The sequence below is a fragment of the Podarcis vaucheri genome, assembly GCF_965113315.1.
Source record: "Podarcis vaucheri genome assembly, chromosome: 1".
Taxonomy (NCBI): domain Eukaryota; kingdom Metazoa; phylum Chordata; class Lepidosauria; order Squamata; family Lacertidae; genus Podarcis; species Podarcis vaucheri.
The window spans coordinates 80,955,066-80,977,934 of record NC_138759.1 but is presented as its reverse complement, the minus strand read 5'-3'; the positions used below and the strand labels follow the sequence as shown (position 1 = coordinate 80,977,934).

Sequence of the window (22,869 nt, the reverse complement as noted above, 5' to 3'; positions counted from 1 at the left end):
ACTGATTTTTAAAAGGGCTTTTGATAATGAAAAATGCAACAATATGCATGGATAGTAATGAGTAATTAATTATCTTTTTATTTATGTATTTATGTATAACCAGAAGCTTTAAGACACTGAACCTATTTCCATTTCTAATTGGAATGTGAAAACTGGCATTGGTTAGTATGCACATTTTTATTTAATATTTGTTCTCTCAGGCTTTCTATTCCATACTAACTGCATTCAGAAGTGGTACATTCCAGACTTTAAAAGCACAGTGAAAAGCACTTCACCCCCTCCGTTCTTTTTCCAATGCATGGATTTAGGTATATGCTATTTAATCACAAAAGTTGGAATATTTGGAACTGAACTCATTTTCTGTGGAAGTGTTTTTTATCTTATATTTTGGAAATGTAGACCTTTTTCCCCTTAAATTTTTTTTGGGCCCCCCAAGAGAGTGGGGCCCTAAACTCTAGCTTTTACTGTATAGGTAAATCCGGCACTGATATTATCTGCGCATCTTCGGCAGGGAATGTTCCTTATTCTGGAACTTCCCTCATGCCATTCTGTGCTTTATATTTTCACTGATCCTCAGGCGTTTTTAAGCGAACGTCCCCTTATTAAAAGAAGAGCGAAAACCAGCAAAGCCCCTAGATTCTCAGCCGCTGCCTCAAGAAAAACAGGCGCCGGCTGGGAAAGGGAAGAGGCGTTTTAACAACTGCAAATAAGTTGCCTCGTTTGCTGATTAAAGGCGGCTGTGTGATTCTTGCCCTAATATCGAAAGGGGTTGAGATTGGGAAAGAAGAGGCGGGAAGGCTGTGTTCTTTTCCCTTCAGCGCCCAGCGTGAATCCGCTCCGCTCAAAGATGCGAGCGGGCCGTGTGGCTTTTGCAGGCGCGCGGGGAAGCGCTGAGGGGAAACTGCCCGGAGGGAGATCCGCCCCCCTCGGCGGGGCTGCTTAGCGGGAAGCGGCTTTTCCCGCGCGCTGGCCCTCGCGGGCGCTTCTGCGCTTAAAACTCCCCGGCCAACGGCTCCTTGGCACCCCTTCGGCGAGCGCTGCTCATAATGCAGTGCTGATGATGGAGGGGAAAAGGCGGGAATCTGCGGAGGGGGAAGGTGAGGTGGCGGGGTGGCTGGCCCGCTTCAGCCACCACGGTTTAAAAGAATGCCCGCCGCCCGCTCGAGATGGCTGCGTGAGGGCTGCTTCTTCACCTTATGTTGCTGCCATCAAGTTCGTCCCAAGCCTGGGACACTGGTGTTTACAATAAGCAGACATGCCAAGGATGAACAACAAGTTGTGTACCACAGACCTGCAAAGTGTGAAGCACCCCATATTCCACCATCTCTACATGGAAGCCACCCTTGGCCAGTGTTCTCAGATGTGTCAGGGCTGCTAATAATAATAATTATTATTATTATTATTATTATTATTATTTGCCACCCATCTGACTGGGTTGCCCCAGCCACTCTGGGCAGGCAGGCTTTTCACCCACTCCTGGTGAAAAGGAGACACCATGAAGCTTGGAGCATCTTCATGCCGGGCCAATAAAGTGTGTGTGTGTGTATCAGTACAGGGGAACCTGTGGTCCTCCATTTGTTGTTGGGTAACAACTGTCACCAGCCCCAGACAGCAAAGTTTAAGAGCCGGGGATGAGGTGAATTCTAATCCAACGAGACCTGGAAGGCTCCAGGTTAGCCACCCCGATAGGCACCATACACAATATAGAGGTGCATCCAAAGCAGCAACACAGATCTATATTGCACTGTCGCTTGAGGCGAAGCAGAGGTGTGCGATTGCTTCAGATACAAGTAAATACACCCTTAATCTGTAATGTGTGAGGTAACCACCACAACACATACTTAAAAAAACCTCCTTTGTTTCAGGTAGGCAAATGGGAGATCATAGGACAGGGTTATCCAGATGCAAACATACTATTTCGAAGTGGCACAGTTGTAAAAGCTTGATCTGAAATTTTTAGAAGGTCCGTATAATAGTTTACAATAACAAAAACAAAAAAACACATTTATGCCCCTCAGCTGTACTTTTTGCTATCTCTTTATAATGTATATTAGCATCTTGCATCTAGTCTGCCAACAGTACCTATTTGGTTTGCACAATAGGGTCTGTTTCTGATTTGGAACTGTATCTCAAAACTTTATATGTTTGAGTACTGAATGTAGAAATATTAAAAGGTACATTTATTATGAGTATAGTAATAGTAATGGGAAATCATTTCCCAAACTACATATGGTGATGTTTAAAAGACAAGTTCATACTAGTGTAAAAATATGTACTTTCTCATAATACATAGAAGTTTCTGTCACAAACAATGGAAAAGTTTCAGGTATAGCTAAGGCAAATAGATAATTCATGTTCAAGTAACAGTGGTCTAATAAAAAACCATTTAAGCACTTCAAATGCATAGAAAAAGTTGCAACTCTATATTGATTGCTGTTGATAGTGTTTATATGTTTGAAGATCAGACATGCACAGCAGTAGTACTGAAAAAAATCTAATTAAGATCGATTAAGGAAATTGGCATTTGAATTTAACCAGTACCCCCCTAGAAGGTGGTTAAAAGTGAAAACACAAGTGGATGATTCTCCATTATGCCATTGAAAGTTTACATTTCAATTGGGAATTCTAATCCATGTTAGTTACTATCTTTAAAACCAAAGGTGAGTTTGTAGTGTGGATTTGCAGAGTGCAAGAGTGAGATCTTGTGTATACACCATCCAGTATGTAAGTGATCAGTGAGCATATGCTTAGGATTGGAGTCTTATGTTGGATATGATTTGTTGCTTATTTTTGTTTGTTTATTTTGAAGCTGAAACAGCTACCAAGATGAAAATTGGCCCAGGACAAATAGATGTCTCTACAGAGATCAAATACTACCAATCTGAAAGTTTAACTGTACCTATGGAAAGTCATATAACTTTTAGTAGAATTTCAAGAATAGATAATGGACTTGTGAAGACCTTTAATTCCGAAATTCTTAGTCCAAAGAATGATTTAATTAATAAACCAGTTGAAGAAGAATTCTATTCCAGTCAAGACACCCATTTAAGTTCTAAGACTGAAGCTGCACTGAATTGCGGGAAACATACTCTGAATAGAGAAAATGAACATGCAATGTTTGAAGTTAAAATGCAGCCATGTACACAAGAGTTTTGTGATGAAGTCCTTGGAAAATATCAGAAATTACCAGAAGCGACTCTTTCAGAAGTGACAACATGTGCATATTTACCACAATTGCAACTGTGCTCACAGAATATCAATTTTCCATCTTCCATAATGACAGAACATAGAGGTTCCATGCTATCTCTTGGCACCAGTACTGCTGATGGAGCAGTCAATACAAATGTAGAAATGATACCAGTAAGACTGCTTTTTTAAAAATACCTGAATCATAATATATGTGCTTTGAATTAATCATTACATTTTAGTTGCTTTAGATAAAAATTCAGCGTCATTTAATGAAAATGTAGGGCAGCTTAGAAATATTGCATTATAATACATGGGGAATATATCATGAATGCATTTTAGTCCTAATTAGGTACATTTCTAGCTCTTCATGTCCTGAGAATGGGAACAATACTGCTGTCCCACTAACAGTGATCCCACCCCAAGGAGCAAGGTCCATCCCAAGAAGGAGAACTGGACAAGACAATATTTTGGGATTTAAAATTGGCCACATACTCTGCATAGGCATTGGGTGTGTATCCCTCTCAGCCTCCTGATGGAAGACTGAGGCATGATAGGATCAATCATGGGATATAGATGATTTGTTATAGTACTATTACAGTGTATATAATTTAACATTTTAAAATATTTATTATTATTACAGCACAAATAGTTTTGTATATTAAGTTCGGACAGTATGTTTGCTTTCCTAGGTATTGAGAACAATAACTTCAACTGCAGATGCAAAGAACTGTGTTTCTTGTGACCAAATCAAAGGAATTATGAATAGTTCTACTGTGTCACAAGCCATACCAGAGTGTTCTGGTGGTGAGTGTTTTTGAAATATCCTTTCATGTTTGCATCTTTTGTTTCGTGCAGGTGGGTTTCCACTTAATATGTTTTCTGGATTGCTTATTATTATTAAAGATAAATCTTTTTTACCTTTAGCTCTTTTACTAATTTAAAGGAATCAGAAATGGAGGTCTTTTGTTTACCAATTATTACATTAAAGGAAACTGTGTAACTTTTTGCCCTATATTTGCTGTTTATTGATTACAGTTGGAAACTTCACACTTGGCATCCAAGTTGTTTCAGTTGCAACTTGTTTTCTAAAGCTTCCAGGAATGGAAGGCACTTGCAGTGAATGTAGTGCTGTTTCAGAAATGGAAATGTTCTTTGTTCTTTTAACAGCTATGTGATGGATAGAGATCCATGTTAAACCTATTCTACTATGGAAATACAATTCTGGGGAAACTTGCACCTGTTGGCATTCAGTATGTCCCCTTATTTGCATGGAGTCCCTGATTTATCTTTGCCCCCCCCCCCACTCCACCTGCAAAACAGGACACAATTTGCACAGGATACAAACCATATTCAAATATTATATGTGTGTGCCCTCATGAAAATCCTATTGGCATCCTAACCATCATTTACTGAAAAGTTAACAGCCATTCACTTTAAGCCTTCTTTTTTCAGTACATTACAAAGTATAATGGGGTACCTTCATTTTTTCCTTAGGATGTTTTTTTTGTTTCATTTTCAAATACTTCATATTTTCATTTGAATTTATATTCATTTGAAACTTACATTTCAAATATATTTTAAAATAATTGAGATTTTTTGTCATATAAAAATTTACTATAAAGAAATTACCCCAGTGAAATTCCTTTGAATGGATTTGAAATACAGTCGTACCTTGAATCCCAAATGCCTTGCAAGTCGAACGTTTTGGCTCCCAAATGCCAGAAACCTGGAAGTGAGTGTTCCATTTTGCAAACATTTTTTGGAATACAAATGTCCAATGTGGCTTCTGTAGCTTACAATTGGCTGCAGGAGCTTCTTGCAGCCAATCTGAAGCCGTGCATTGGTTTCCAAACGTTTTGGAAGTTGAACAGACTTCTGAAACACATTCCATTTTACTTCCGAGGTACCACTGTAAGGGGAAATGTGTTTGAATTGTACCTAGGAAGGTTGCCGTTTCTACTTGCTCTTCTTATTCTACACTCAATTGCTTATACTCAACTTCAAATGTTGTTGGTTTTATGAGTTATATTGTAACAGTCGTGGGATATAAACAATAATATTCTGATGAGATTGAATATTTAACATTGTCCACATAATTTTCTCTTCAACTCCATTTTGTGTTGTAGAATCATGCAACGGTATCACTGTTTCATCTCAGGATACTGCTGCTGTTTGTGATGAGATTGTAAGTATATACTATGTTTTACTACTTGTTAGGATAATGTGAGTTGGATCCACAGTGAGTTGCATAGGCAGATGTCCCCCAAATGTTTGTCTGTCCCCCCTCCCCCGCAACCTCTGCTTTGATGGTTTTGAATGGGTCAGCATAGCCAGACCCGACTTCTCTAGAAATGGATGAAGCCATTGTATGAATGAAAGTTGGGCAAAGACACTCCTCGGTGTCCAGCTACCTCCAGCTACCTCCTGAACATCCAGTTATTATGGGAAACAGGATGCCAGAGAAAAAGTACCATGGATGCATTTAGGACACAGACACAGAATTAATATCTGTATTGAATCCTTAGCATCCAATAAAATTGATTAATTGATACAACTTCTGTAATTTATTCATACTATTATTTAAATGACTCAAAGCAATGTGGAATGTAATTACCGGTATTTATTTCAGGTTATTTTCCCCCATCCTTTCTTAGTCCTTTAGATGTAAGTTGGGCTTTTAAAGATAGTGGTAATAATGACAATTTTAATTGACTATTCTATGCATCAAATTAATCATAATGTTTCCGATCAATTTAAGCAACTTCAATTATTTTTTTCAACAATAGCTTTTTAACAGTGCAACATACTGTAAGCATATCCTTTAAAATATGAAATTGATTATATTTCAGGCTGAGGTCAGAGAAGCAGTTGTTAGCATTACAGCTAATAATTCAGATGAAGCAGTTGTTCAAAATTCAAATGGTGAAGAAATCAGCCATAACCTAGCAGCTTCACAAAATGCAATGGAGGAACCTACCTGTTCACAGAGAAATTATGCCAGTCCTCAAGTGGTAACTGCTGTGTTTTTACAATATAATAACTTGCACAGGAAAACTTTGCCAATAGTTTTTTGTTGTCTATGTTTTTATTAGAATGAAACTGCAGGCAGTGGCGTAGCGTGGGGGGTGCAGGGGGGCCAGCCGCACCAGGCGCAACATCTGGGGGTTAGGGTTAGGGGGCGCAAATCCACGGGTTAGGGGGCGCAAATTACTTGCCTTGCCCCAGGTGCTGACAACCCACGCTACGCCACTGACTGCAGGGCTCTTAGTAGAGTAGCTTCCTCTTAGTGGTGCCATGTAGGCAGCAAGAAAACAATGACCATTTTATAGTTCTGTTTATAGTCTTGACTATATGTGTATGATTAGATGCTTAATCAGAGCAGCATGGACGCGGGTGGCACTGTGGGTTAAACCACAGAGCCTAGGGCTTGCTGATCAGGTCAGCGGTTCGAATCCCTGTGATGGGGTGAGGTCCCATTGCTCATTCCCAGCTCCTGCCAACCTAGCAGTTTGAAAGCATGTCAAAGTGCAAGTAGATAAATAATTACCACTCGGGCGGGAAGGTAAACAGTGTTTCCATGCGCTGTACGCCGGCTCCCTCAGCCAATAAAGTGAGATGAGCGCCACAACACCAGAGTCGGTCACGACTGGACCTAATGATCAGGGGTCCCTTTACCCATATGTGTATGATTAGTTGCTTCTTCAGAGCAGCATTATGGACTGTCATCTACTTTACCTAATCTATCCTTCCCACCCAATATATTTCCTTGGCTTTGTTCCAAGTTCTTTTTCTTATCAACTGTTTCTGCTATATTACATTTTTAATTATTTAATGCACAATCCTAAGCAAGCTTACTCAGAAGCAAGATCCTCTAAGTTCAGTAATAGTTCAACTGTCTTAGGCATTGGTTACTTAGGTCCTTTCAAATCTGGCTTCCAGGCAAGGTTTGGAATGGAGAACACTTCCCTGGATGACATGCCAGGGAATACTTCAGTACCATTGGCATTTGTATCCTTCTAAAGCAAATCACTAGGGTAGGACTTAGAGGCACAGTATGTTGTGTTTCTGCTCCATTCTGGGATAATGGATTCAGAATGCACTGCTGGGGGGGGGGGGACTTCTATTCTACCCTTTGGCTGCTGGCTTCAACTTCTATCTTGTCTGTATGATTGTTAGCATTAGTTTAAAACTACTGGGATAAGCCATCTGACGGTTTAGACTTCAGTGTAATCAGTATGCTAATGGCATTAGTATGCTGATGACACACAGCTCTACCTCTATTTTCCTTAACTTAATCGCAGGGAGGTAGTGGCAGTTATGAATGTGAAGGTTATTTTTGGGATTATGAAGGCAAAGAACCTGATGAAGTGCAGGGGTGCCAACTTGAATAAAATATTGGGCAGGTAAGCCCCACCCCGCATAATCTATCACATGACTTGATGCCATTTGAATGGCAATACCCCTCAACTTTGGGGGGCCTACCCCCTTAAATATTTTATGGGGGACGAAGCCCCCTCGGTCCCTTGGGTTGGCTTCTATTATAAAGTGGAAGTCCTGTTGGCTGAGAAATCTGCTCAGCTGGGTGCTGTGCAGCTGGTTTTGGGTGGGGGATGCACTCCCCCAAAGCAGGAGTGGATAACTTTGTTCAGCCCAAGTGTCACATTCCCTAGTGAACAACCATCAAAGGGCCAAATGCCAGTGGTGGGTGGGGCAATGGATGTTAACCTTATCTTTGTACAAACTAGAGGCTTGCCACACAAATGACAGAGCTTTATCTCCATCCAGACAAGCAAGAGGCATTGTTACAGTTCAATGACATATTCAAGGTGGGGGTGGGGACAGAAACCTGGAGGATGGAATGAAGCAAGACCTGTGAGGTGTGTGGTCTGGGGAAGAGCCATGGCCAGAGGTTCCCAAGGGCTATAAAGTGAAGTATAGGGGCCGCATTTGGCCCCCAGCCTGAGGTTCTCCAGCCTAGCCCAGCCCTGACAATTATGATATAAATGCATTTGTGGAATGCCCTCCTGCAGGAAGTATATATGGATCCTGCACTGCTGATTTTTAAGAAAAATCTTAATATTTTTAATTTCATACTTTTATGTTGTATATTGATTAAGTTTTGATGCTCATTTTAAGGAGTGTAATATGGGTTTTAATCTGATTATTTTTGTTGTTGATTATGCAATTCAGATCATCTGCCAGTTGAAGGGTGGTACTCACATACTTTGTATAAACAATACAGACACAAGAGAATTAAAAGCAGTTCATTTGGTCCCCCAGTATCAAGACCAGCCTAAGTATCCTCAGACAGGTATTGAAATTTTGGAAAATATGAACAACATATATAATTAATGAAAATAACAGAACAAAATGCATTGTATTAGGGAAATCTGATTGTGAACATTCCCTTCACTAACTTCACCAAGGGATGTGCAGAATATGCTGAATAATCTTGAAATTTTGGAAAATATGAACAACATATATAATTAATGAAAATAACAGAACAAAATGTATTGTATTAGGGAAATCTGATTGTGAACATTCCCTTCACTAACTTCACCAAGGGATGTGCAGAATATGCTGAATAATCTTGCCACCCAACCATGGAATGCTCAGGTGCCTTGTCTCATTGTTTTATTTATTGCCAATATAGATCCTGTCTATATACTTTCAGCAAGTTTCATCATAGGCAATATCCAGATGACATCTGTAAAACTCAAATATTCATAATCCATAGGGCAATTTTCTGGGGAAAGCACCACGTTTTCTAAGTTATAAAATATAATGCTCTCAACATTGGGGAAATGCAGTATTCCCATAACAGAAACATGCAGTTAGGGGAGATGTCTAGACTGGGCTCAACAGTTCAGGAACAAAATAAGGACTTGGGCTACCATGGAATCTTAAGCATAGAAAGGCTCCTAGTAAATTGTGTATGCTTGCAAGGGGGAGTTCTGTCTGCATTTACCCAAACCATCCACATGATGTCACTGTTCAATCAACTATAAAGGAATCTGATACTGTAATTTTAATAGATCAATATAGTAATGATAATATTTCAATAAGCATTATTTTCACATATTGTTATGTAGCAATCACTGTCTCTGAATGATGACAAAGATAAAATCTGAGAAGAAGGAGTCTTTCTTAGGTTTCTTCTCAAAATCTTGATTGTAAAAAATTTAATAATTGTACATATTTAAATTGCACTCAGACAATTTCTCCTCAAACCAACTGCAATTGTAGTAATACAGTACATTTTAAAAATTTGGGCCTGAGACCAACAGTGCAATCTTATGCATGTCTACTCAGAAGTAAGACCCATCGAATAGTAGTTCACTGTGCATTCAGACCAGAATTTTTTTTCCATACAAGTTGTTATTAACACACAAGGAGGAAGTGCAGTCCACATCATAAGACTTACAACCCTTTTCTATCTGTTTAAAGTACAAAGAAGCAAAAGCTTTTCTAAGACTAGACTTGCATTGCCAAATAGAAACATTTTCAGTTATTGTTGCACCCATTTTTCATTATTGGAATATTTTTTATTTTGACCTTTAAAATTTTGGCAATTACTGTTGCACCCATACACATGGACACCTTTAGCTTTTTAGAAGAAGAAGCTACCATATTTTTCGCTCTATAAGATGCATCAGACCACAAGACGCACCTAGTTTTTGGAGGAGGAAAACAAGAAAAAAAATATTCTGAATCTCAGAAGCCAGAACAGCAAGAGGGATCGCTGCGCAGTGAAAGCAGCAATCCCTCTTGCTGTTCTGGCTTCTGTGATAGCTGCACAGCCTGCATTCGCTGCATAAGACGCACACGCATTTCCCCTTACTTTTTAGGAGGGAAAAAGTGAGTCTTATAGAGCAAAAAATACAGTAAGCCCAGCCCTTTCATTATTCTCCAAACCACTATTTCAAAATAAACTCACTCTTTGCAGGACCCAAATCTTAGCATAGGGCACATATTTTTTGAGCTGGGGGAAGAGGATTAGATTTGCACAAAATTATATAAATGTATAAAACAAAGCCTGATAGTCATGAACATGGAAGTGCATGCGAAAGTGAATTGTGCAAAGATATGTGTTGGGACAGCTAGGTGGAGATGCTTTAGAAACAACCCCATAAGGTTGGCCTCCCAACTGCTGCTGTTCCTACTTAGTGAACATAAGCTGCTTTATGCCATCAAGCCACTGGTTCATATATCTCAATATATTGCAGCAGCAATCCTGCCTTTCAGGCAGTCTCTCCAATTTGTATTTGGAAACATCAGGAGTTGAACATGTATATTTTGCATGCAAAACATGGCTTTACAACTAAACTACCACCATCCTGGGCTTCTGGAGCGTCTTGTGTGTGTTTTTGCCCTCTGTAGGATCCTTTCTTTTTATAGTTGCGTGAAATACCAGTAAATGCAGTTTGGTTTGGAAGGATAAATATATGGAAAATGTCAAACTTCTTTAGCATAGTTAAAAACTTAATTATTTCCAAGTTTTATTTATGCTAAAGAAGTAACTGTTTACATCTATTAGTTCCTCTGAAATGTACATCATTTATCCAAATATGTATTTGTTTAAATCTATACATTGCACTAACCTAAATGAATTTTTTTTTATTAGATGCAAGTAATTCTGTAACATCTGTACTGGGACAGTTTTTACCAGTTGGAGGTAAACTGAATGTCTGTGCACAAGAGGTAAGTGTTACTTTTGCCCTCAGATAAGAGTTTTTAATTTGACATTCTCAAACTGCATATCATGCGTCTTTCTCTGTCTACCAAGGGATATGCAGATTGTGTATATGTTTTAGTACCCAACCATTGCCTGCTTTGATGCCTTGTCTCATGTTTCTGCTTTGTTGCTACAGGCAGGCCTTGTTAAAATGGGCCATATTCAACAAACCTGTTGTGCTTGTGGAAGCTGTTGCAAGGATTCCTGATAGCGCAGCAGGAATTCTGCCCCTCTCTTCCCTCTGTGCTCCCCAAATCTCCTCTGGAGGGTTGGGGGGGTGTTATGAGGCATGCATCTGAACCCACATGCCTTACCACCACACGCATGGCCTCAATGTACAGCTCAGGGGATTGGAACCTTTTGCATGGAAGGAGTGCATGTGTCCATTAAAAATGGGTGTATAGCTTTAACCCTTATACCTAATAAATAACTAATCATACCAGGAAGTAGAGAAAGATTGGTCTATTTCACAAAAATGAAGAGACGGAGTTAGGGTTGCCATACATCCGGAATTTCCCAGAGACACCTGGAATACTGTGGTTGAAAAAACAACAACTTTTGTGTCCAGATTTTCACTTTTTGAAATATGGCAACCCTAATATAGATGCTGCTTCAGACAGCACAGTTATACACAAGCATTTAATACATTCATAAGGTATACACAAACCTTAGATCTAAAGAATAAAAGTCTGTTACTAATCGAAAGCCTGCAGGGTATGTGTAACAATGTGCCACAGACCCACAATAAAAAGAAGGCTATATGGGAGAGAGAAAGATACCTGATCTGGAAACAAGCAGATTGCAAAATCAAGGATGGAGATCTGTGTCTCCTGTGAGAATTATTAGGAGCAACAAGGTAGCCTTTTTTCTTGTACTAGTGTTCCAAAATTTGGAGCTGGTCCCAGTCAGCAACATGAAAATAGTGTCAACACTTAAGAGTATAAGTTAAAGGCAAATATCAATCCTAAAATACCATTTTTCCTAAAGTATATTTCACTTTTCCATGACTTGTTCTAACATTGATGAAGGTGATTTATAAATATTTTATCTTGATTATTTAATCTATTTTTATAATATTTTTGTTTTTTAAATGTATATAAAAAGTTGACAACTAAATGCAAATGGAATATCTGGTTTGTATTTTGAACAGCTTGATAATGGATCCATATATACATGCCATTCAGATAAAAATCTTCAAGAGCCAACAAAACTGACCTTAGTTGGGTAAGACAGTAATAGATATATATATATTTGTTAATATCTTTAATAATAAGACATGGTATTTATACAAATCCCTACAATACTGAAAAGCTCTATACCCTAGTCAGGCTAGCTTTGTCTGTTACCTCCAGATTTCAGATCTAATTGGTAACTGTTAAATATTATTTGTCTTTGTAAAACTACTCACACTCCACTAATGGTGTTACTATTTAAAATATTCAAATCTGTTGATTGTGTGGAGTAGGTGTACTTAATTGGTGTTATCCAAATGATGAGATTTGACCCTAAATTTATAAATAAAATATAACAAGTATATAGTGATTAGTTTGATAAAGTGATAATAAATAATCTTGATTTTAATCAAATTAGTCCACAGTTGGGGATGAAGCAAGGCTATCAACATTCTCCTCTTTTGTTTGTTTTGGCCATTGAACCCTTGGCACAACATATTCAGCATAATCCTGAGGTGGTGGTGGTGGGAAATGGTCCTTCTGTTGACTTATATCCAGGTCCTACCTAGGTTGATTTCCTGCTCCTTCAGAAGCCTCCCATCCCATCCTACTTTGTTAGGAGGGGCTCCAGCCCACCAGAGCCATTGGGAGCTGCAGTGGGGGAGGAAGGATAAGTTCAGTTTATTTTAGGACCCGATGCATTATGTTTCCCTCTGTATAACAGAAGATTGAATGAGGATTTGTTCAAGAGATTCATTACCCTTACAGCAAGTGATGTGGAGGACTTGAGGTAGCAAAACAAGGTTCTGTGAATGGAGTCATAGTTAGGAGTCCCATTTTTCACGCTTTTTCACTAGTAAATGGGTGTAATCTCTAATAATCTTCCCAAGACATTCAATATATAATTTTTAATTATATAGCTAATAATGTGCTTCTTTTAAAAAAAAATTGCAACGCCTAGGTTACCTTGCAGCTCCTGGGATACAAAGTCAAAAAAGCCATGCAACTGCACTAAATCACAGTGTCTCAAATTGTAAGTAAATGAAATATTGAAGTATCTATTCTTAGTGTAAAAAAACTCCAAATGTAATTAATTTATTCCTGCCATATGTATTAAACTGAAGCCATGGCAGTAAACAGGAGTTTGATATAGAACAGAATATGTTATGTAGTGTAGTTTCACCCTGGGCCAACAGGGGGATATTGTATATAGTTTTCACTCAGGTCTGTAGATAGTTTTCACTCAGGTCCGCGGCAGTTATTTTAGGCAGGAACTCTGGGCTGTTGTGGTTACAATGTTGACAGCCGGCTGCCTATAAATACAGGCCGGCTGAGCTGTTCGCAGTTAGTTCTATTCCAGCTTACCTTAATAAAGAGCTATTTGAAGGAATCGCTGTGCCGGCTGCTATGTCAACCCACAACTTAATACTGGCGACGAAGGTGGGATAGATGGACATCAGAGCACAGCCAGATGCGGCCAGCCTCTGAACTAAGCTGAATCACAGAGCGAAATCACTGAGCGAAATCACTGAGCGAAATCACTGGGCAGAACCAATTCAGAGCTGACTATTCTGGCTAGAGCACTGTGTTCCATCCATCGCCCTTCACGCCGGCATCGGAATCATGGCTTCACTTGTGCCTCTACCGCCGTTTGCGCCAGCCTCTGAATCATGGGACTCCTACCTCGCTCGGTTCGACTGCTACCTCCAAGCCAACGAGCTGACAGCAGTATCAACGGATCGGAAGCGGGGCCTATTCCTCAGCCTCTGTGGGCCTGAGGTGTTTGAGACGGCCCGAGCATTGGTTGCGCCTGAAGCAGTCCAGGCAACACCATGGGACACGATCCAAGAGAAGCTCCGCAACCACTACGCACCGAAGCCGTCCAAGATTGCTGCCCGCCATGCGTTCTACCACCGGAACCAGGCAGAGGGGGAGTCAATCAACAACTACACCACCGCCCTGCGACAGGCTGCAATGCACTGTGAGTTCCGAGACTTAGACGATGCCCTGATGGATCGAATCGTCTGCGGGGTCCGGGACATCCATCTGCAACGGCGTCTCCTAGCCAAGCCAGACCTCACGCTACAGAAAGCCATTGAGGAGGCTGTGGCCTCAGAAGCTGCTGAACGCAGGAGATCCGCAAGTCCAGCAGCCCGCGTCTTGCTAGGGAGCCAGTTCCGGTGCATCATGAAGAGGCCAGCAGTGATGAGGCATCCTCCAGTGAAGACGATGACGTGCACCAGACAAAGCGGGAGTGCAGGAAGTTCCAACAGAAGTCCAAGGGCCAACCGGAATGTGCTGGCTGCGGAGGCAACCATTCCCGTGCCAAGTGTCGATTCAGAGACGCCATCTGTAGGAAGTGTTCCAGAAGGGGCCACATCGCTAAGGTCTGCCGATCGGCTCCGTCTGACACCCCCCCTTCATCGACTCGCAAGTTCAAGTCTTCACTCCAGTCTGCCAAGGAAAGTTGTTTCGCTCTCACCAACTGCCGCTGCCCGTCTGGAACCACGATTGGCCAAACCAACTCGCCTACGCGACGCAAGCTGAACGTCACGGTGCTCATTGTGAAGGAGCTCCATGTGACATGGAGATCGACACCGGGTCTGCCCTGTCCATCGTGTCATGGAGCACCATCAAAAGACTGGTACCCAGAGTGTCCAAAAGGCTACTCGACTCTCACCGCGTACACCTGAGAGACTACCAGGGAAACGACGTTCCCGTGGTAGGCGTTGGCCGGTTCCGGATCGCCTTCAAGGATTTTTCGGGCCTGCTCCGGTTGGTGGTGGTCGAAGGTCAGCGGCCAAGCCTCCTAGGGCTAGACTGGTTTGATGCCCTCTGCCTGGAAGTCACCGGCATCAACTGCATCTCTAACGCAGAGACTGAGGGTCTGGTCAAAGACTTTGCCGAGGTTTTTGACGGCACCTTGGGACAATATACAGGTACGCCCATCTCCTTTAGCCTTGATCCACAAGTCGCCCCCATCAAGCTAAAGCTACGCCGGGTTCCCTTTGCGCTCAAGGCTAAGGTGGACGAACAACTGGACAAACTGATCGCCCAAGGAGTTTTGGAGCCGGTTGACCACGCAAAGTGGGAAACCCCCATCGTCACGCCTGTCAAGCCAGATGGGTCGGTGAGAATCTGCGCTGACTACAAGTGCACGATCAACAAGGCACTTCCGCAGCACGCTTATCCGGTTCCTGTTGTCCAACACCTGCTGCATTCCCTGGGTGAGGGTAAGGTCTTCGCTAAGCTGGACCTTGCCCAAGCCTATCAACAACTGCCAGTCGATGATGCCACTGCTGAAGCCCAGACGATCGTCACCCACCGGGGGGCATTCCGTTGCCGCCGGTTGCAGTTCGGGGTGAGTGTGGCTCCTGGCATCTTCCAAAGCCTTATGGAGCGTCTCCTGCAAGGGCTTCCTGGCGTGGTACCATATTTTGATGACGTCTTGGTGTCTGCAGACTCACACCAGCAGCTGTTCGAGCGCCTCCATGCCGTGCTGACCAGGTTCCAGGAGGCCGGGCTCAAGGTAAAGAGGGAGAAGTGCCAGATTGCCGTTCCACAGGTAGAGTTCCTGGGCTATCTTATCGATGCCTCCGGCCTTCATCCAACCACATCCAAGATCCGCGCTATCCAGCAGGCCCCCACCCCAAAGAACAAAACGGAATTGCAGGCATTCCTGGGGCTGCTGAACTTTTATAACATGTTCCTGCCCCACAAAGCCACAGTGGCTGAGCCTCTTCACCGACTCCTTAGCACTAAGACGCCTTGGGCCTGGGGTCATCGAGAGACGGCGGCCTTCAACGCGGTCAAGGCCCTCCTTTCTTCAGACAGTGTGCTGGTACAGTACAGTGAATCCAGGCCGCTGGTCCTTGCCTGCGACGCCTCACCTTTTGGCATCGGTGCTGTCCTTAGTCACCGTTTTCCAGATGGAAGAGAAGCACCGCTCGCCTACTTTCCAGGACACTATCTCCGACGGAACGGAATTACAGCCAGCTCGACAAGGAGGCATTGGCACTTGTGGCTGGAGTGAAGAGGTTCCATGAATACCTCTATGGCAGGACCTTTGACCTCATCACTGACCACAAGCCACTCCTGGGCCTCCTCGCCGGTGATCGTCCAACTCCACCGGTCCTCTCACCACGCATGCTGCGATGGACTGTTTTCCTGGCTGCCTACCACTACCGGCTCATCCATCGCCCGGGGAAATCGATGGGCCATGCCGACGCCCTCAGCCGTTGCCCTCTTCCAGCATTTGTGGAAGACCCGGCTCCAGCTTCATCGCTCCTTCTGATTGAGGATCTTCCGGCAGCGCCTGTATCGGCTGCCACTGTGGCCTCCGCGTCTGCCCAGGATCGCACCATCAGCCGGGTGCTCAACTGGGTGTGGAGGGGGTGGCCACAAGGGCCTTTTGCATCGGAGTTCCAGCCCTTCGCAACCAGACAACATGAACTCTCAGCTCATCGCGGCTGTCTGCTGTGGGGAGACCGCGTCGTAATTCCCCAGGGACTCCGTCAGCGCGTCCTGGAGGCTCTGCACGTTGGCCACCCGGGAATTGTCAAAATGAAGGCGTTGGCTCGGTGTTACGTCTGGTGGCCTAATATGGACGATGCCATCACTGCCTGGGTGTCCGCCTGTCAAGCGTGCCAAGAGTCGAGGCCTGCACCACCGGCAGCTAAGGGACACACCTGGGAGACGCCAAAGACACCCTGGTCGAGGGTGCACATCGATCTGGCTGGCCCCTTTCACGGCCGGACCTTTATGGTAGTGGTGGACGCCTATTCCAAATGGCTGGAGGTCGCCCTGATGCTCTCCACCACTACCGAAGCTGTCATCCGGGTGCTGCGAGGCCTGTTTGCAACGCATGGGTGTCATAGAATATTAATTTACCACATCTGAAGCTGCATTTTTCTCTTCTTTTTATGCACAGTGCATAGCCTGATGCATACAAAGTAATGCCTGGAAGATACACTTCTGGAAGCATGTTGAAAAATAAGGCAGCACAAAAAAATAGATACCATGACAGAATGAGTGTATTTCTAGTAGTACTATATAAAGATAATATAGAAAATAGAGGTTCTGAGCCATTATGTTCCTTGCTTTCTTCTAACATTGTAATAGTAAAAAAAGAAATTAAAATTGCTTTTATATACCAAATGCATGTTGAAAATGTATCAGCCTTTTTTATCTTATATTCATTCATTTTCCTCTGCCACTCTTTAGTAGGTATCTTGAGTAAAGGTTCATGTAAATGTTTACATACGGAATGGGAAGATTACTTAATAACTTGCATTAAATAAGACATAAATAATACTGCTTTAGAATAAAAAGGAGACAGAAAATATCTAGAAGGGAAACTATAGAGAATGGGATCAGCAATCTCCCATTGAAAGCACTTGCATGAAATGTTGGTTGCTGGATTGGATGCAATCTTCAGAATGCCAAAAAATTGGGGACAGAGAAAAACAAAATCATAGAATGCACAGATAACCACATGACTACATGAACCATCCTTGAAAATGATGAACTATAAAATGTATTTCATCTGCTGCCTTTGTTAAACACAGATACTGTGATTGCTTTGCCAATGGTGATTTCTGCAGTAACTGCAACTGCAATAATTGTTATAACAATCCACAACATGAACTAGAGAGGATTAAGGCAATTAAGGTAATGCAAGTATTATTATCTACTTTTTATTATATCTCCTGTGTTAATTACTGTCCTGTTTCCTAACAAGAGACGAAGGAGAAATCTCCTCAGCAAGGGCTAAAAAGCTGGCAGTCCTCCTAGAGCAGGGGTCAGCAAACCTTTTCAGGAGGGGGCCAGTCCACTGTTCCTCAGACCTTGTGGGGGGGGGGCGGACTATATTTTGAAAAAAATAATGAATGAATTCCTATGACCCACAAATAACCCAGAGATGCATTTTAAATAAAAGTACACATTCTGCTCATGTAAAAACACACTGATTCCCAGACCATCCGCAGGCCAGATTTAGAAGGCGATTGGGCCAGATCCGGCCCCTGGGCCTTAGTTTGCCTACCCATGTCCTAGAGATACATGGAAGGGACCTCTTTACCATAGCCATACTTTTAGATTAGGGTTGGCTGAGCAATGCACAGAGCTGATGGGCCAAAGACTAGAAGATTGATGGAAATGTCCCCACAAGCCTCTGAGTTCATTTAAGTATCTAATGTGTACATGATGGGAAAGAGTGTGTGGTTTTGAGATTTGCTTGACATTTTTATTGGAAGGACTGTACCCTAGTAGCTCTAGCGGAATAGCCTCCACAGATGACAACATACAGTGCTGTGAGTACATCTTGTCTCATGTTAACGGGTGGACCATATAAACAAGAACTTCCTTGATTGCTACCACTTGTAAAAAATAATTAATATGCCTTCAGAAAAGCATAGTTTAGAAATAAAGTAAGCTATAAAAAGGTAAAAAAATGATTTTTTTTTTCAATTTGAATGTCTTCTATATAAATAAAAAAATATTTCTTTTAGGCTTGTCTTGACAGAAATCCAGAAGCTTTCCTGCCAAAGATTGGAAAAGGGAAACTAGGAGATATCAAGCCCAGACATAATAAAGGATGTAATTGTAAGCGGTCAGGGTGCCTAAAAAATTACTGTGAATGCTTTGAGGTTTGTTCAATGAAATTTTCTAATTCTGCTTTATAAAAATGTGTAACAGTGGTGGGATTCATCCAGTAAAATTAGAAACTTTATCTGAGAGGAAACTCCCAGAGAGTGTGCTCCACATGGAAAACTGCAGGCTCTAGCATCAGGTGCAAAGTTTAAAAGCAGCTAGACTATTCGGTGGCCACCTGCAAAAAAATACAGGGCTTTTGTATCTTTACAGCAGGTGAAACTTTTCTTCTACATCTACACAATTATTAAAGGTACAAGAGCCCTGTCTTTTGCATCTGCACTAGAAGAAAGGTAAATGGAAATATGCTGTCAAAATGAAGAAAGCATTTCCTATTCCACCATGCAAGTATGATATATTTTACAAAGCAGTATGTGAGGGTTGTACAAGAAACCAAAGATGCTTCTTTCATGGTTGAAGTGATGAGTACCAGTAAATCTTATTTATTTTTTAGTTATTCAACAAAATCTGTATCCCTCTTAACTGTAAATACAACTCAACAGTTTACAAAGAATACAAAATGCACATTCAATTTGTCAATGAAATCAACTTTAGGAGAACCCAGAAAAAGGTCCTTTCTTATGGCACCTGAAGATAAATGTGATACATATGAGTATTAAAGGTAGGAGCAGCAAATCCAAGACAGATATTAAGAGCAGGTCAAACCCAGTGCTTCAAATTGTTTCTGGAAACAAGTTTGATACTTGAATTGTGCCTATGGAAATAATTGAGCTTCTTTTTTTTTAATGCTAGCCAGTGTCAGTCACTCTGGGTCCATATTCTAAACTAACTGACATTTCTTAGTATCCTTCAAAGAGAACTCCACATACAACTAGGAGTAGTGAAATATAGTTTATCACCCTATAATATTCTTTGTAGCAATTACCAATGATCTTGGAAGCATACTTCCAGGGAATCATACACAGGTGGAATCTACACACATAAAAACCGTTCTGAAAATGTTTTTTTAAAAAATCATTTTAAAAAAACAAAACACATAGAATTTTCCATAACTCACCATTGCCATCTAGTGTCACATTGCATATTGCACTTAAAACGTTTTATTTGTTTCTGTATGGCTGAGTCCTTGTATTGTAGCACAGCCAGATCTTATATTATTTAATAGTATTGAGTGATTTATGAATTAGAACATTTTGCATCTTCTAGGCTAAAATCATGTGTTCATCTATCTGCAAGTGTGTTGGTTGCAAAAATTATGAAGAAAGCCCAGATCGAAAAACACTAATGAATATACCAAACTATATGGAAATTAAAAGTTATGAGGGAAATGACTCTGTATCATTTTCTAATTTTGAAATATTATCAAAAAGCAGAAAAGACAGGTAAATATTAAGGATTACCTATGTGATGTCCCCCTTTTATCTAAGATATGTATCTTAAAATAGCAAACTTTTTAATATGCCATAGCACTGATTTTAAACATATATGTAACAGCCTAGTTGTCTGTCCCTCTCAACCTTTGCTTTCTCCTTTCTAGATGCTCCATCTTACGTATGATTATTCTGTCAGAGCTTAGTAACTTGTTTCAGCTACACAGGTTACTGCTGAGGTGAAGGTTGTAGCACTGACTCTTTGGTACCAATATATGTTTGGTGTGTTTGTTTTTGAAGCGGGTGGCGCTGTGGGTTAAACCACAGTGCCTAGGACTTGCCGATCAGAAGGTCGGCGGTTCGAATCCCTGCAACGGGGTGAGCTCCCGTTGCTCGGTCTCTGCTCCTGCCAACCTAGCAGTTTGAAAGCACGTCAAAGTGCAAGTAGATAAATAGGTAAATAGGCGGGAAGGTAAATAGCGTTTCCGTGCACTGCTTTGGTTCGCCAGAAGCAGCTTAGTCATGCTGGCCACATGACCCGGAAGCTGTACGCCGGCTCCCTCAGCCAATAAAGCGAGATGAGTGCTGCAACCCCAGAGTTGGTCACGACTGGACCTAATGGTCAGGGGTCCCTTTACCTTTTAAGCAACATATGCTTTAATTTCAGGCAGTCAAATGTGTGTAGCTGGCAAGTTGGCAGCTTTGCTAAAATTGTGGTAGCAGGCTTGTAGACAAGCCTTCAAAAACTTCAGTGTACAGCAGATTTTTATTTACCAATGACGTGCACCAGCGAGGGAAGCACTGCAGAAGGGCTTTTTAAAAACCTATTGAAATGGACAGAGTAGTTTATTTGGGAATGAAAGTGTCATGCTTGGTATACAGTATAAGGAATATTTTTTTAACAGCTCATTTACTGTTTATGTATGTTGCCTGTCTAAAGGCTGACCTACACATTTGGCAGCAACCTAGCTCTGCTGCTGGCACCACCAGCACTGGCACCCATTGCTATGCTTCATGAGCTCTTGTGAGATTTTGGTGCGGAATCACTGGAAATTAGCGGTGCAAGTGGTGGGGTGGGTGGGGTACACGTCGTGGCACCACCTCAGGGGGTTCTGCCTGAGGCGGCTGCTTTATCCTGCAATTGGGATGGGAGAGGCCGGTAGCTTTGTGAATCTAGGTTGTTTCCAGAGAGTTGAAAAGTAGCCTGAGTAGGGCATGATTCGCAGTGAAGAAATGGGAGGTGAGGATGAGTGCTTAATCTTTCGCCTGCCTTTTGCTTCTACCCTGCACCTCAACCCTCTGGTTGCTTTTCCTTCCAGAATTCCAACCAGAGAAAAGTGGCTGGAACGAGGAAGTTGTATGGGGAAAATGAAGCACTGTTAAATAGACAATAATTGAACAGATTAAGACTTTTGTAATGAGGAAATAAAATTTTGGGGAAAACTTCACCTGCTGACATTGAGACATTATTAGTTGTAGGTAGCCCTTTATTTATTTCAGTCTCTCCACACACTTGCAAAAGAAAAAATAAGAATGCATATGTGACAAAGCATATGCAATTTTTGCTCTTTCCTATATTTGAAGGCCAAATACAAAAAAGTGTACCTGGCACAGAAAATCCTGTTTGAAGACCCTGAAAAGTTCAGCCATGAGTAAATTGGTAACTTGGCTTTTTCATTAATTTACTAATTTTAAAAGTATATATTGGTTTTTTTGTTCCAATAGGCAGTCTAGTACATGTATATCATGGGAAGTGGTTGAGGCAACATGTGCCTGTCTTCTTGCTCAAGCTGAAGAGGCAGAAAAAGAAGCTTACTCTATTTGCCTAGCAGAACAAATGATCTTAGAAGAATTTGGAAGATGCTTATCACAGATCCTGCACTCTGAATTTAAATCCAAAGGGCTGAAAGTTGAATAATCTGCTTTGGATACAAATGCACAATGAACTGCAGTAATGCTTGAAATAGCCTTTGATGTTGATAATATTGATAAAAAATAACTTACCATTCTTATTCTCATATCATTGCTATTTTTTATTTCCATATAATGCTAGTTTACACAGTAGTGGCCAGGATGGAGCTGCATTGCTTACCTGGCTTTCCAAGCCAAAGGCCATTGTAAGTAACCAAGAGGGAGAGTAGGGTGGCAGTAGGGAGGCCAACATGGTGTAGGTTAATATTCCAGATTAACAGTATAATTAAAAGCATGTAAACTAAATTATTTTGGTTTATAAATTAAAATTTCTCATCTTTCTGCTACTATAGGCTCAAATAGATTAACAAACACAGATTTAGATGTTTTCCAGATAACTGGCTTGTGGAACACACATTATATAATTTCTAAATTACTCTGAATTAAATTTGATTAGATGCAAACTCAATACGTGAAAATAATTCCTAGTTAAAATATTTTTGTTTGAGTCAAGGACACTCACTCAAAACTTCCCTCCAAGTTTAATCATTTCACAGATTTAAATGAAAATTAGCCTGATTAATGGTGCCGTAAAAATGGGAGTGCCTCAGATGTAATTTGGTTTCTATTTATCTTAGTGTTGAATTGTTTTAAAAGATTGTTTTCAATTTACTGTACTTTACTAGTTTTGTAATGATGAAAACTGATAGAAATTTTAGCTAATGCAACCCTTTATTAAGAATTTTTTCTTGTGCTAAAAGAGGAACATGCAGTAGATATGAAAGTAAAACATTGAATTCATGACATTTGAGTCACAATCCGAATGATTTGCACCTCTGCATAGCAAAACTTGCATTAAAGTTGGTGTTTAGTTAATATA

At 41.4% G+C, this 22,869-nt stretch overlaps 1 protein-coding gene across 6 annotated transcripts; it reads left to right on the top strand.

The window, feature by feature from the left end:
- Window positions 1–59: 59 nt before the first annotated feature.
- Window positions 60–22,869, top strand: TESMIN (testis expressed metallothionein like protein). 6 transcript variants are annotated; one of them, XM_082191408.1, is made up of 13 exons: window positions 60–1,097; window positions 2,810–3,360; window positions 3,879–3,993; window positions 5,316–5,374; window positions 6,039–6,200; window positions 8,380–8,500; window positions 10,814–10,890; window positions 12,075–12,148; window positions 13,058–13,129; window positions 17,664–17,766; window positions 18,606–18,743; window positions 19,915–20,090; window positions 21,804–22,869. In XM_082191408.1, exons 1-13 carry the CDS (start codon window positions 1,058–1,060, stop codon window positions 21,994–21,996), a joined length of 1,881 nt encoding a protein of 626 aa, XP_082047534.1. In that variant the 5' UTR covers window positions 60–1,057; the 3' UTR covers window positions 21,997–22,869. The 6 variants fall into 6 exon arrangements, with proteins under 6 accessions (XP_082047534.1, XP_082047538.1, XP_082047533.1 ...); XM_082191407.1 differs by lacking the exon at window positions 60–1,097 and adding an exon at window positions 1,481–1,790; XM_082191412.1 differs by lacking the exon at window positions 2,810–3,360 and having other exon boundaries at window positions 73–1,097.

Excerpts from the sequence above, each read along its gene's own strand:
- TESMIN (XM_082191407.1), top strand. The coding sequence starts at position 1,496 with ATGAAGCTTGGAGCATCTTCATGCCGGGCCAATAAAGTGTGTGTGTGT. Across the intron at positions 1,791-2,809 it reads TGCGATTGCTTCAGATACAA|CTGAAACAGCTACCAAGATG; the intron begins GTAAATACACCC and ends TTTATTTTGAAG. Across the intron at positions 20,091-21,803 it reads TCAAAAAGCAGAAAAGACAG|GCAGTCTAGTACATGTATAT; the intron begins GTAAATATTAAG and ends TTGTTCCAATAG.